This window comes from Telopea speciosissima, chromosome 1 (genome assembly GCF_018873765.1).
Source record: "Telopea speciosissima isolate NSW1024214 ecotype Mountain lineage chromosome 1, Tspe_v1, whole genome shotgun sequence".
NCBI lineage: Eukaryota > Viridiplantae > Streptophyta > Magnoliopsida > Proteales > Proteaceae > Telopea > Telopea speciosissima.
Window position 1 is genome coordinate 79,596,916 of NC_057916.1, and position 12,521 is coordinate 79,609,436.

General features: G+C 37.8%; 1 protein-coding gene across 4 annotated transcripts in view; it reads left to right on the forward strand.

Moving 5' to 3' along the window:
* Positions 1–12,521, forward strand: part of LOC122664793 (lysophospholipid acyltransferase LPEAT2-like) — a 23,962-nt gene continuing 11,441 nt past the window's right edge. For all 4 annotated transcript variants that reach the window (XM_043860784.1, XM_043860792.1, XM_043860776.1 and 1 more), the window contains exons 1-10: positions 1–476; positions 1,536–1,716; positions 1,864–1,923; positions 2,997–3,160; positions 3,256–3,319; positions 5,132–5,200; positions 6,469–6,564; positions 7,715–7,750; positions 9,529–9,599; positions 11,940–12,006. In XM_043860784.1, the coding sequence (XP_043716719.1) occupies positions 1–476; positions 1,536–1,716; positions 1,864–1,923; positions 2,997–3,160; positions 3,256–3,319; positions 5,132–5,200; positions 6,469–6,564; positions 7,715–7,750; positions 9,529–9,599; positions 11,940–12,006 (1,284 nt within the window). The remainder of the gene's footprint in view (positions 477–1,535; positions 1,717–1,863; positions 1,924–2,996; positions 3,161–3,255; positions 3,320–5,131; positions 5,201–6,468; positions 6,565–7,714; positions 7,751–9,528; positions 9,600–11,939; positions 12,007–12,521) is intronic.

Below are 12,521 nucleotides of genomic sequence, written 5' to 3' on the forward strand. Positions count from 1 at the left end.
ATGGCCGGAGATTGCCTGAAAGCTCCTCTTCTGGACTCGGAGCATCTCAGAGACGCATCTAACGAAGCCGAAGTTATAGTTAACATCAACGGCTACGATCGGTCCACCATTCAAAGCTTCTCTAAGAGCAACAACCATGCCGGCCATGAGGAACAGGCGAAGGTCATTGAGGATCAGAATCCCTTCGATTTTATCGGTGCCGGAAGTTTCTCCGTGCCTCCGCTAACGACGATCGATCCGTTTCGGAACAACACCCCCAACATCGAAGCGTTGTACGAATGGCTGAAGATTTTGGTGTGCATTCCGATTGCGATTGTTCGGCTTATCTTGTTTGGGCTGTGCGTTGCGGTGGGATACATCGCCACAAAATGTGCTCTACAGGGTTGGAAGGACAAGCAGAGTCCCATGCCCAAGTGGAGGTGTAGGATCATGTGGATCACTCGCATCTGTTCTCGTTCCATTCTCTTCTCTTTCGGGTAAGCTGCCGGGCCTTTCTCTACCTTTAGCCTCTCTCTCTCTCTCTCTGTTTGTTCATTTTAGTTTCTCTTAAACTACTTTGTTCATTTGTCGTGAATTGCACATATACGTTCAGTTCATTTTCTTTCCTGTTACATGTGGAAAATAATACATTCCTAGTTTTAAGAGAATCGATCTTGCAGCTGGAAAGGCCCCAGTGCTGGCCATGGGCATCATAGTCCTCACTTACACTTGGTTTCCTAACTTTCTGTCAATGAGTCCTTCCCCACTTTGACTGCTGGAACCATCGGATGTGAATTGTTTTAAATCATTCTGTACAATTTTTATGTTAGAACTTCTGGTCCTTTTATTTTTTGGAAGGGGGGGGGGGGGGATGTTGAAATGTGAATTTGTTTCTTGGCAATCCAAAGTCATGCACAATCCACGAGAATTGGGGCGAAACGGTTCATGAATTTTAACATTTCAAAGCGGTGATTCGACTCATCGGTTTAGTTTATTTGATTACATCTCAGTATGCAAGCCTATTTAATGTCCAGCATTTTTGGGGGGGGGGGGGGGTAAAGTGAAAAATACGACCAAAACAAAGTAATTCACTGCGCATATGTTGTGCAAAGGAACAGACCTTATATATGGGAACAATATACATAGGGAAGAAGAACGCTGCTCAGTCGTGTGGCCCCTGCACCAGCGGGGGGCCAATGAGGGGACATGAGGGTCATTGATCTGGAGGGATTTTTCATTTTGTTGTGGGGTGGGGTGGTCATTTCAGGGGTAGCTGTGTCTGGCCGCAGGGGCCATGCGACCAGGCAGCATTCTTTTTCCCATATACTTAATCTACTCTTACCCTGGTGAGGGAAAAAAACTATTAACTTCATTAACAGGAATATATATTAATATCTTAGGATGTTTGAGGTGGCCTGCCATCATCATGTGTTCTATCTCTTCTGGTAATCCTGCATTGCATTCAAATTCTGAACGAGTACTTCAATTCCTCCCCATTCACCTATTCTTCTCTCCTTTTTTGTTTTTTTTGGGTGGGGAGGGGTGGGGGGTTACAGATATCACTGGATTAAGCGAATAGGAAGACCCGCTCCAAGGGAGACAGCTCCTATTGTTGTATCTAATCATGTATCATACATTGATCCCATTTTCTTTTTCTATGAATTATTTCCAACCATTGTTTCTTCTGAGTCACATGATGCGATGCCCTTTGTCGGAACAATCATCAGAGCAATGCAGGTAATTCTTTGCTTTTACAGGTGCATGGTATGTTATAGCTTTCTAAACATGATGGTTTACTGATGTTTAAGTGCTCAGGCCTTTTTTTATGCTTTATGATGTTATTAATCCCTGATTGATGCTTCCATCTTTGTTATGTGTTCTTAGGTTATTTACGTTAATAGGTTTTCAGCATCATCAAGGTCACATGCTGTTAGTGAAATAAAGGTAGGAAGGCTCCAATCTTAACTGTAGCATTCACTTGGTATTTCAGTTGTAGTTGTCTTTTCTGTTCAAGTGCCCATGTAGCACAAGAAAGTGTTCTTTATATCCTATGCTGTATATGAATTTCCTACTGAAGCTTAGTCTTCCTGTACATAATATGATAAATTCCATTGGCTTGTTTGGACTTTGGAAAATCTGGGAATGTGGCTACTGGGAATTGGGCATGTCCTTCCACTGTGGATCAAGTTTAGTAAACACTTGGGGCCATTCACTTAAGGTTTTTTCCCCTCTTACCTGTGACTGAAAGTCTGTTATTACCAGCATTCTTCTTTTGGGATGCGGATGTACCTCATTTGCTAAACTTTACATGATTTGGGGATAAAGATTATGTGCATTTTTTCTTCCTTCACTCTCGAGGAGGGGAACAACTTAAACTATTGCCTCCTATTTTGCAAGTTCTCTTGGAATATATGCAGTCATCTCTTTTTTATGTTTTTGTGATTCAATGAATCAACAATTTTGATTGGCTTGAACACAACCAACGGTTGGAATATTAGAGCTTCAGGAGACCATTTAAGTCTCCTAATGCTATATGATGCCTGAACTGTTGCGTAGATGTTTATACATCCTGTATGAACATCGTGGTTTGGAGAAATGTTGTGGTTTTAAGTTAATTACACTTTTTCCCCTTTTTCTTTTGTTATGTCTATCATTGCATCTTAATTTAATTAACCTGTATGGTTCTCTCCCCCCCCCCCCCCGCGGGGCCGTTTCTTCTGACCCCAAATAGTTGGGATAAGGCTTTTGTTGAGTTGCATTTATTGTTCTTACATACTGAAGAATCAAATATTCCTTTCTATATCTGCTTTGAAATTATGTTACATAATCCTCGTTATATGGTAACAGAGTATCAAGATGTGCTTTCCTAGTTGTTATGGTTGCTACTTGCTATTCTAGGTTCAACTTATTTCCATATTTCTACTTCTTACTTTATTGAATAAAATAAAAAAGGAATAAGTTGTATCTATTTATAAGCCATTTGATACAGAAATGTACTTTGAAGGATCTGAATACAGAGAAAAGCTTCATGCAATGACTTTCCTCGCGTTCTATTGTTTCCTGAGGGTACCACAACTAATGGGAGGGTCCTTATTACTTTCCAACTTGGTGCATTCATTCCTGGTTATCCAATCCAGCCAATAGTTGTTCGTTATCCACATGTGCACTTTGATCAGTCTTGGTATGACTTTTGGAGTATATGGAAATTTCTTTGATGGCTGCATCAAATTTTAACTCATTAAGTTTGCTTTTTTTTCCTTATGCCATTCATCGTAGGGGGAATATTTCTTTGGCAAAGAGCATGTTCAGAATGTTCACCCAATTTCACAATTTCATGGAGGTACATTATTCTATGCATGTACATTTTTCCCTTCTTCCCCCTTTGACCTATTAATTTCAATCTGTATTGCCTTCAGTTTTTGTGTTCTGGTGAGTGGAATTTTGAATTAATTGTTTCACTACTTACTTTTCTCTTCTTCTTCTTCTTTAAAAGAAAGAAAGTAAAACTAAGCATACAGATTATGCTAAATACAATTACTCAGTTAAAATGAATAAGGGGCATGCAATCATTCCATCTGATCTCTTGTATGTTGTGGTGGTTTATAGCTTTCGCACATTAAGTCATTTGCATAGATCAGCTTCAGCTGCCATATGGGGTGAAAGCTAGCAAAGAGGTTAACTCAATTGTCATGGTTGTGGATGTTCGTTGGAGTATACTGATCCCTTTGTTCATATCCCACAATACAATTAAGCTTCCAGAAGCACCTAATTAAGCTTAAGATTTTTTTTTTCCGTCCTAATTTGCAAACTATTAATTCTTCAATTTCTACAACTAATTTTGAACCCATTGCAGTTTTGCAACCCTGCATTTTGCTCTTTCCAAGTAGCTCAAATCCCGGGACCTTTTAGGGTGACTGTTATACCAGAAAGAGTTTGCAGTTTACTGATAAATTGCCTCTTAAGTGGTGCAGAACCACTTCTTTTATGAGTGAAGGTTAGAGAATCAACTTATAGTTTTTCTTTGTTTATTTTTTTCAACAAATACTCAATTTAGTGACGGAAGGTTGAAATTTCAGCCGAAGCTACTGGGATCATCTCTCTTAAATATTAAATGGTACTTCTATTAGAATTTGTACTTGATTGCAAGATGTACCATAAAAACTCACCTAGTTATTGATTATGTTAATGAAGTCTGACTTTCCCAACTTAGGAGTCAACATCCTTAATATCATTGCGGAGAGTTGCTCTTCATGAGATGGCTGTTTAACACCCATCAAATTCAGGAAGTATCTTTTAACCCATTCTTCGAAGTGAATTCAAGGTATGACCAAATGGTTCTTCTTGTAGCACCCACTCCTATTTTAGAAAGTGACAGAATGTGGGCTGCGTAATGACTTTGCATAAATGATAGGACAGATTCCCTTTCAGATGAAATACGCTCAGCCATATTTTTAATTGTATGCACTAAACTTTTGCTCTGGGAACACAACTGATGTTTGGGCTGTGTAATTGTCACTTTATTGATATCTATTACTGATTTAGGCTGCATACATTTGACCAGCATTGTTGCACTCACATTGATGTAATGCTTGCCGTTTGCTTTCCTAGGATAAAAGCTCAGGTTCATCATCATTTGCAACTGGATTTTGTAATTCGGCTAATTTCTTAGTCTATATTCTTGTCAGTGCGGCCCACCATTTCTTTATTTGTTTTTTCCATAGTATGCAATTTTCTCATTTCATTCAATGACATTGTCGGTGGTATTTATCTATAGTGGCTGGTTGCTTGTTAGATTTCTTGGATTGCACACCAATCTTGTATATTGTGGTTGAGATTCAATTTGATATGATAGTAGTTCAGCCTAATATTTAGATGCTCTGAAAATTTAGATGTTTCAAGGAATCCATGTTTCATTTCCCTAAGATGTATGGATATTGCCAAAATTAACCAAGCATCAGACTATGTAATGTTTATGCTACCCATTTAGCTTCAATCCTAAATTAGTCCATTTGATTAAAATCTAAACTTTTATCCTGCCTCTTTGAGTTCTGAGCTTGCTCAATTAATTATTCAATTATACAGATTTCATTCTTTTGGCTTCTGAATTAGGTATATAGTTTTTAATTTGGTGGTCTTATTCTGGATTTGACAGATTGAATACCTTCCCATTGTTTCACCTCTTCAGAACCAAAAAGAAAGTGCTGCCCATTTTGCTGAAAGGGTAAGTTCATGCTGATTCTCCTCTGTACTTTGTTGAGTATTGCCAGTTTGGTACAAACACACCTACTTCTAATACAACCCTGGGAAATTGGGTGAACTTTGAGTTGGATAACTTGTCAATTAGGAAAGCAGTTATGTACACAAGACAGCATAACTGTGTAGATTAATGATAATAATTGGGCCATAATGTAGATGACATTGTTTATCTGATGTCATCTGATTCTCAAATTTTTTTTTTTTGTTTTAAGTCAAACTTTTTGGAAAATAGCTATATTGCTGACAATTTCTCTCTTATTTTCCGTAATCAATATGTTCTCCCCCAACTATATTTTCCTTAAATCTTTTTTTGGGGTATAAATTTGTGTTCATCCTCTATTATTATTGTTAAAGTGTATCGAGCAATTAGGGTTGAAAATCTCGAGTAGGATATTCCACTGTCCTAGTTGAGATTCCTCCCTAATTGAGACTCCTATTTCTATTGTGGTTTATAACTAGGATTAGTCTGGTTTCTAATTCCTATTCTCTATGTTTTTGGATCCTAATATGATTAGGAGTCCATCTTTGTAATCTGAATATAAATAAAGACAGCGAAGCAGGGGACTCGTTAGTTTGACTATTGTCTCTAACAGCCTCTTCTCCATCTCTTCTCCACCCTCTTGGCTCTAGTTTTTTAGTATTCTAATCTGGTACAATTATGATTTTATTTTTCACAATTAGAAGATTGCATGTTCAGTAGATAACATGTTGATGCTTTTTCTTTCTTTAACAATGATTTGTGGTCTCCTTTTCCCCTTTGTTTTAATAATCTACTGCTCACTCTCACTTACACTCTTCCAGAATGTAAAAAGATTTATCTTCTTGGCTTCTTGTCTTTCTCTGCATCTTTTTCAAAGTTAATTTTCAAGTGGCATCCTTTCCTATGATTTTTTTTGTCCACCCTGTTACCTTTGAGTATCTATTTGGCTTTGGTAAATATATGCTAGGCTAGTCAAGGAAGCCATCTTAGCACGCCCATAGATATGTCCTCCTGGTTGTGACTATGATGCTTATATTTCTACAGTGCACTGCCAGCAGGCAGCCTAATATTGATTTATGTCTCCATCCTTTACCATTGATGAATAATCTCCCTGTTATTTTTCTTTTCCATAGAATCTTTACCACTTATGGATAGTTCTCCATCTTAAAAGGTTCCTTCTGGTAGACCTGCTACCTTAATGCTTTTGATGATTTTAAATCTTTAACTCAATGTTTTGATGATTAATTATGCAGACCAGCTACACTATGGCAAGTGCACTCAATGTTGTACAAACATCTCATTCTTATTTGGATTCATTGCTTGTAACAGAAGCCTTGAAGTCAAAACAGGTAAGGAATTCGTGCATATTTATTTCATGCCTTTTACATCATGTCTTGCTTGGGGTGATTTTTTTACTTGAACCATATGATAGACAGATTTGTCACCCTCAACCAAATTTTGGCTGCATAATAATTTCTGCAAATTGAAAAATCCCATGACTTCACGAGCAATGCATTCTCTGGAATGAGATCTACCTTAGTAATATGGAGGACACAGATTCTACCTGGATTTTGTCATTGGTCAATTACTTTTGGTTTTGCACTCAAGAACTCGTCTTCTAAGCATTCTTATATTTTCTACTGATTACTTCTTCTGGTCAATCTTTGCCATTGTCTGCTGGCATCTCTACTGGTAGGCGGGTCTACAGAGTAAAGTAGATTAAAAAGGATACTTTCCTGAACCTGATGGAGTGTATAACTTGTCTATGCACTGTATGGTACTGTATTCATTGAGAGACTCTGCTCTCAACAATACTTTTTTCCCGAGTCATTGTTTGTAAAGCTGAAACTGTCTAGTAGACAGATGGACTAGGTTGGCATTTTGGTCTTTACAAACCTGGCTAAACCTTAGGTCCAACCTAACCTCAGATTTGATTGAAGAAGTGATGTTTGTTGAAGTCATTTGACCCCTTGGTATTGAGGTTAGGCTTTCCAAAGGCTCTAGTTTAATGGTGCGAAACATCACTGCCTCACCATCACCTCTAGTAACAAACTAAACATAAGCAGTGTGCTTGCTGCAAGACACTCAGTGTGAGGCGGTAGCAATGCCTTCGGATTCAATAGTATCATTGTGAACATAAGGAATAAATGATCTGGTTGGGCTCAACTCTGCATTTTCTGAATTGAGCCTACTCCATCCACCTCCAACTCCGGGCAATGGGTCAGAGTTTTTTTTGACGAATTGAAGTCGTGAATATGGACAAATTAGTTTGGACATATTTCTTGTGCTCTATGTTCTCTTCCAAATGTGTTATTTTGATATTTCAGTTTTTTGGATTGTGTACATGAACCTTGGAGTAGTTCAGCTTCAAACTTAAGTGGTAGAATTTATGTATTTGTTTCTTGTTTATCTCATTGTATTATTCAAAATTTCGACCAGAAAATATATCCCTTATTTTATTTAAAAACATGTACTTATTATTGTTATTTCATTTTGCAGGAGAAAGCTTCAACTTATATGGTGGAAATATCTAAGGTTGAAACTATGAATTTTAATTTCAAATACTTTTGACAACTAATAGTTCCTTTTGATACAGTTTAATGCATTCGAGGTTGTTTCTTTTGAATGCATCTTTCTTGTGCGGTAAAAACTGTTTAGGTGCTTAATGAGATAGCCTTTAGTGAAAATGGTATGGAAAACTGAGATAATCTTCTTTTCCCCCTTAAATTTTGATCTTATGGATGGAGGTCTTCCATTCATTATGAAAGCATATCTGACAAATATAACCATATGTAACCTATATATGCAAAATATCACCTATAATGACAGCATAACAGATGACACCAAACCTTAAGTTCTTCTCCTGACAGATTCTGCTCAAGTTGAGGTGACTTCTATATTGTCTTTGCCCAAACCGGTTAGTGACTTTAGTTGTATTGTAGGATATCTAAACGGTGCTTGATAATTAGTTCTGTCTGCTCTAACTTGAAAAACAGAGAGCAAATGGGAAGTGCTAAATATTGCTCTCCCCAATGTTCCAACTTACAAGTTGGATGTGCTTGAGACGAGTTGTAGGAATATTTTCACTCTGCCTTGAAAGAATAGACACCACACACACAAACACATGCCTACAATGCACACACACAGTCCTACAAACTCAGGTAAAGGAGTAGTTAAAGACTAAAGTCCCCTCCCCCCCCTTCCCCAAACCAATTATGAAGAAGCCTTTTTATAACTTAAAACTTAATATTTCATTTGTCTTAGGTACTGACAAATTGTCTCCCATCATTTTTACTTAGGGTCATCAGTAGACGATTGGCAAGTGATGAAACATTATTAGGCTACTATATTGTTTAGCCATTTTATTACTTCCTTTCAGATTTCCATCTCATGATTTAACCTTGAAAATAGTTTAAAGCACTTGGAAACTGAGAAAGGGGAGGATTTATTGTTCATTTAGTAAGTAAGGAAAATGATCATATTAGAGCTGATTTGGGAGTAGCTCTTACGATAAGTTATGAGAAAGTCGTTTGAAGTGGCATGGCATGACCAACAGCGGCCTTTGGATGCTCCAGTATGGTGGAGCGATATGATTCAGATTGAAGGAACTAAAAGAGCCAGAGGCAGACATAAAATGACCCTAGGAGACGTGGTGAGGAAAGACATGCATAGCTTAGGCCTTGTATCAAGTATGACCTCTAATAGAGCTGATTGGAGGGCAAGGATCCATGTAGCCTACCCCATTTAGTTGGGATAAGGCTGAGTTGTTGTTGTATAGTAGATAAAGGGATTTTTTTTTTCATGTGACCTTTCAACTGCGTCAATGATGTTGTATTTTTCTGCTTACTGAATTCAATGGTAGGATTATCTTAACTTATCAAAGGGGGAAAAAAGGAGTTAAGATTGTCTTCATATGAAGTACTGCAAAATCAGGAGTGGGTCTTAAGGTAGTTTCCTCATTCTCCCAAGGACATGCAAATGCACTGACACCCAAGTCATAACCAGAGTAGTATTCAAGCATAGTAGTCTCCTGTTATAGAAGTGGAGTCCATATTATGCATTGTATAGAAAACTTTTGAGGTCATTTGGACTGGAAAAACTTGATTTTGGAGTTTTCATCAATCCCCATTGATTTGTGGTAGTTGCTTGGTTCTGTGAAAGAAAAAAGGTTTTGCTACTGTCCAGTATTTTTGTTTAGATTGAGATAGAATCTGATGCGTTTTTATTCTTCTTCTTATGAATATTCTTTTTATGCTTAATTATGCTGGACGGATCAAAGAAAAGCTTATTTAAATTTTTTCTTGTCTTTACAGTCATTTAACATAAGCACATCAGAAGCTATGGATTTTCTGGATAAGTTCCTTTCTATGAATCCAGACCCTAGGTAATTTCTTAATTATCTGTCTGTGAACATTTGTGTTCTACTGTTCTCCTCGAGTGAATGTTAATTGGAACATTGATGTGTAAGTATTGTGATTTATTGTTTTTTTTTTCTGGTAGTTGGTACTGTAACTTCTGAAGTGCATTTATCATTCTGCATCAGCTATCGTCTGGGTTAAGGAGCCACATATAGTGGTATTGGATCTATGATACCAACATCATTCAACATAAGCCCGGTTTTTCTATTTCCAACCAAAGTGGCAAATGCCTCGGGTTGTATTATCACTTCGTTGGAGGGTTAATGCCAGAATTAAGGTTGTCACAGGCAACAGAAGTAGGGACAGAATTTCGGTTAATGATGCTGGCGCCTGGTGGAAGGTGTTGGGGGGTGGGGGTTGAGAATATTGGGAAGCTCCTATTTGAAGAGAAGATTTCAGAATTTTTGGGGAGGCTGGGTTTTTCTCTAAACAAGATGGAGTAGAAGGGTGGGAGTGATGGTTGAGAGTCCCATCAGGTTATTTCTTAGATATGTTGTTTGTTTATTTATGTAGCCTTTTTTCTTTGCTGGTGGGTACGTGGCAGAAAGAGGAATGGCTTCTGAGATCTTGATTGAGGATATTGGGGTGGGGTGGTGGGACTTGTGGTGTTTTAGCAGTACTGTTTTTGGTTGCCAGGTCTTTTGTTTGTGGCTATGGTGCCTCGTATTGAGGGGCTTTTTGGTTCTTCTGTTTTCCTCTTTTCTTTCTTTAATAGAACTTTTTTATTGGCGATCCAAAAGAACAAAAGTTATTGTTATTGGCTCACAATCGGATAACTGCTATATTTCTGGTTGTTCATAGTAGCATAATACAATGGGATCTGCCATGCTTTGTAGACACAGCAGGAGAACACTATCCTTTATGATACTTCCCTTTTCTGATAGAATTAAGTGCTTTACACACATTTTTGCCGTTTGGGGGAGGGGGGGGGGGAGTTGGATACATCAGGCAATTCCCAAATTTATATGGGTAATATTACTTATCAAAAAGATTATTGTGGGTAATATATGTTACAATTAATCAAAGACTTGAGTAGTAGATTATGTGAGTGGTCAAAATATAATGGCCCCTCTGAAATTGAAAACGCATGCATTGATGAGACCCTGAAACTCAAGGTTTTTTACCTCTTCAATATTTTGTATGTTTCTTCTTAATCTTTACGATCTGAAAATGAATTCTATTTGTATTCTAGATGTAAAGCTTGCTACTGCATCTAACTCTTGTCTGCTTCACGTCATCATCCAAATCCCCCTCTCTCTTTTTCCCTTCATAAAAAGGCAAACCCAGTGGATGAGGCTCCTGCAATTGTGGGGTCTGGGGACGTTCATAATGTACGCAGCCTTACCCCTGCTTCGCGGAGAGGCTGTTTCCAAACTCGAACCCATGACCACTAGGTCACAATGGAGCAACCTTACCATTGTGCCGAGGCCCAGCCTCAAATGTAACTGTTGAGAGTGTGATTGTGTAACAAAATGTTTGATCAATTATGGGAAGAGATTGTTTCAGTTATTATAGAGAATTACCTAATCCATAAGTACAGAAAGTCAATATTTCATCCGTTCCTTGTCCCTTATAAAGAAATGGAAACTCCTTTAATTAAACTAAGTCTAAACTTTTCCTTTGTCTTTGCCCATGAGTCTATGCTCCATCCTCCATGGTCTGAGTTTGGCCGGGATTGCTTTTACACTGAGGTTCTGAGGGTTATTTACCTGAAAGAGGAATCATTACAAATTGCAATACCTGCATCAACTCAGTCAAGTTGCTAATAGTTATTGTGACCTTTGGTTTTGTTGAGTTTTGTACATTGGAACCACATCTTTAATTATGGGTTGGGTTCAATAACCTGATGCCATGTCTTTATGGCCTTGGACTAGTAATTCCCTGAAATATCGGTAAAGTAAATTAGGTTTAGCTCATGTTCTCTGTATACTGTTGAGCTTCAAGCTCTTTTTCCTTTTGTGCCTCCATTTGTGTGTACAGGTGCTAACTAGGTTCTCTTTTGGCAATCACTTCTTTTTACGAGGCAAGCTGGTTAGGTTTATTTTGTTACCTATCAGTGATCCAATTCGTAATAATTGACATTCTTTTAGGATGATTTTAGGACTAATCAGCCTAAAAAATTTCATATTTGTGGTTGAACTGTGGTCTGGTTATCCTATCTGTCATTTACTACCACTGGCAAGCTGCTTAGATTTATTTGTTTACACTGAATGATGCTGAAAATATCTTGAGTAGCATGCTTATTTGCATCATTCAACTTATAATGTATAAGGTTTTCATATTATATTGTTTCATCCTATTCACAGTGGGCGTGTCAAAATCCATGACTTCTTGAGGGTTCTAAGGCTGAGAGCAAGTCCTCTTTCTCAGAAGGTCAGTTTCCTGAGCAGTTATACACTTTTCTATTGACGTTATCGTGTATTAATGTCTACTATCAGTACACCCGTTCCGTTCCTTAAGTACTTTATCTCTGGTTTATTTTGGGAATGCGATTGTGGCTAAAATACTGCCGTTGGTATTACATGGTTGCTCTCTCTCCGGATGTCAACTTGGAGGCTTTCTTTGATGCACCCCTTTGTATAGGAAAATTATACTAGTACATACGGAGATAATATGTGCACATGGAACTTCTTTTAAAATATTGAACTGGGCACACTATGTTACTAAGAAGTATGAACCTTTCTCACGTCAACAAACAATTCTGAAGGGAGTCTTGCTTGTAGCATATCGATAAACAATTCTATAGGAACTTACTTTGGAAAGTTCGCCTGAGCAAACTTAACTATCTGACGTAGAACTAGCTTTTGACAGCATTTTTGGACCAGAAAGAACAAATCAAACCTTAATTATCTTATTATAGTAATTGGTTAGGGTAGCTTAGGGCTGAT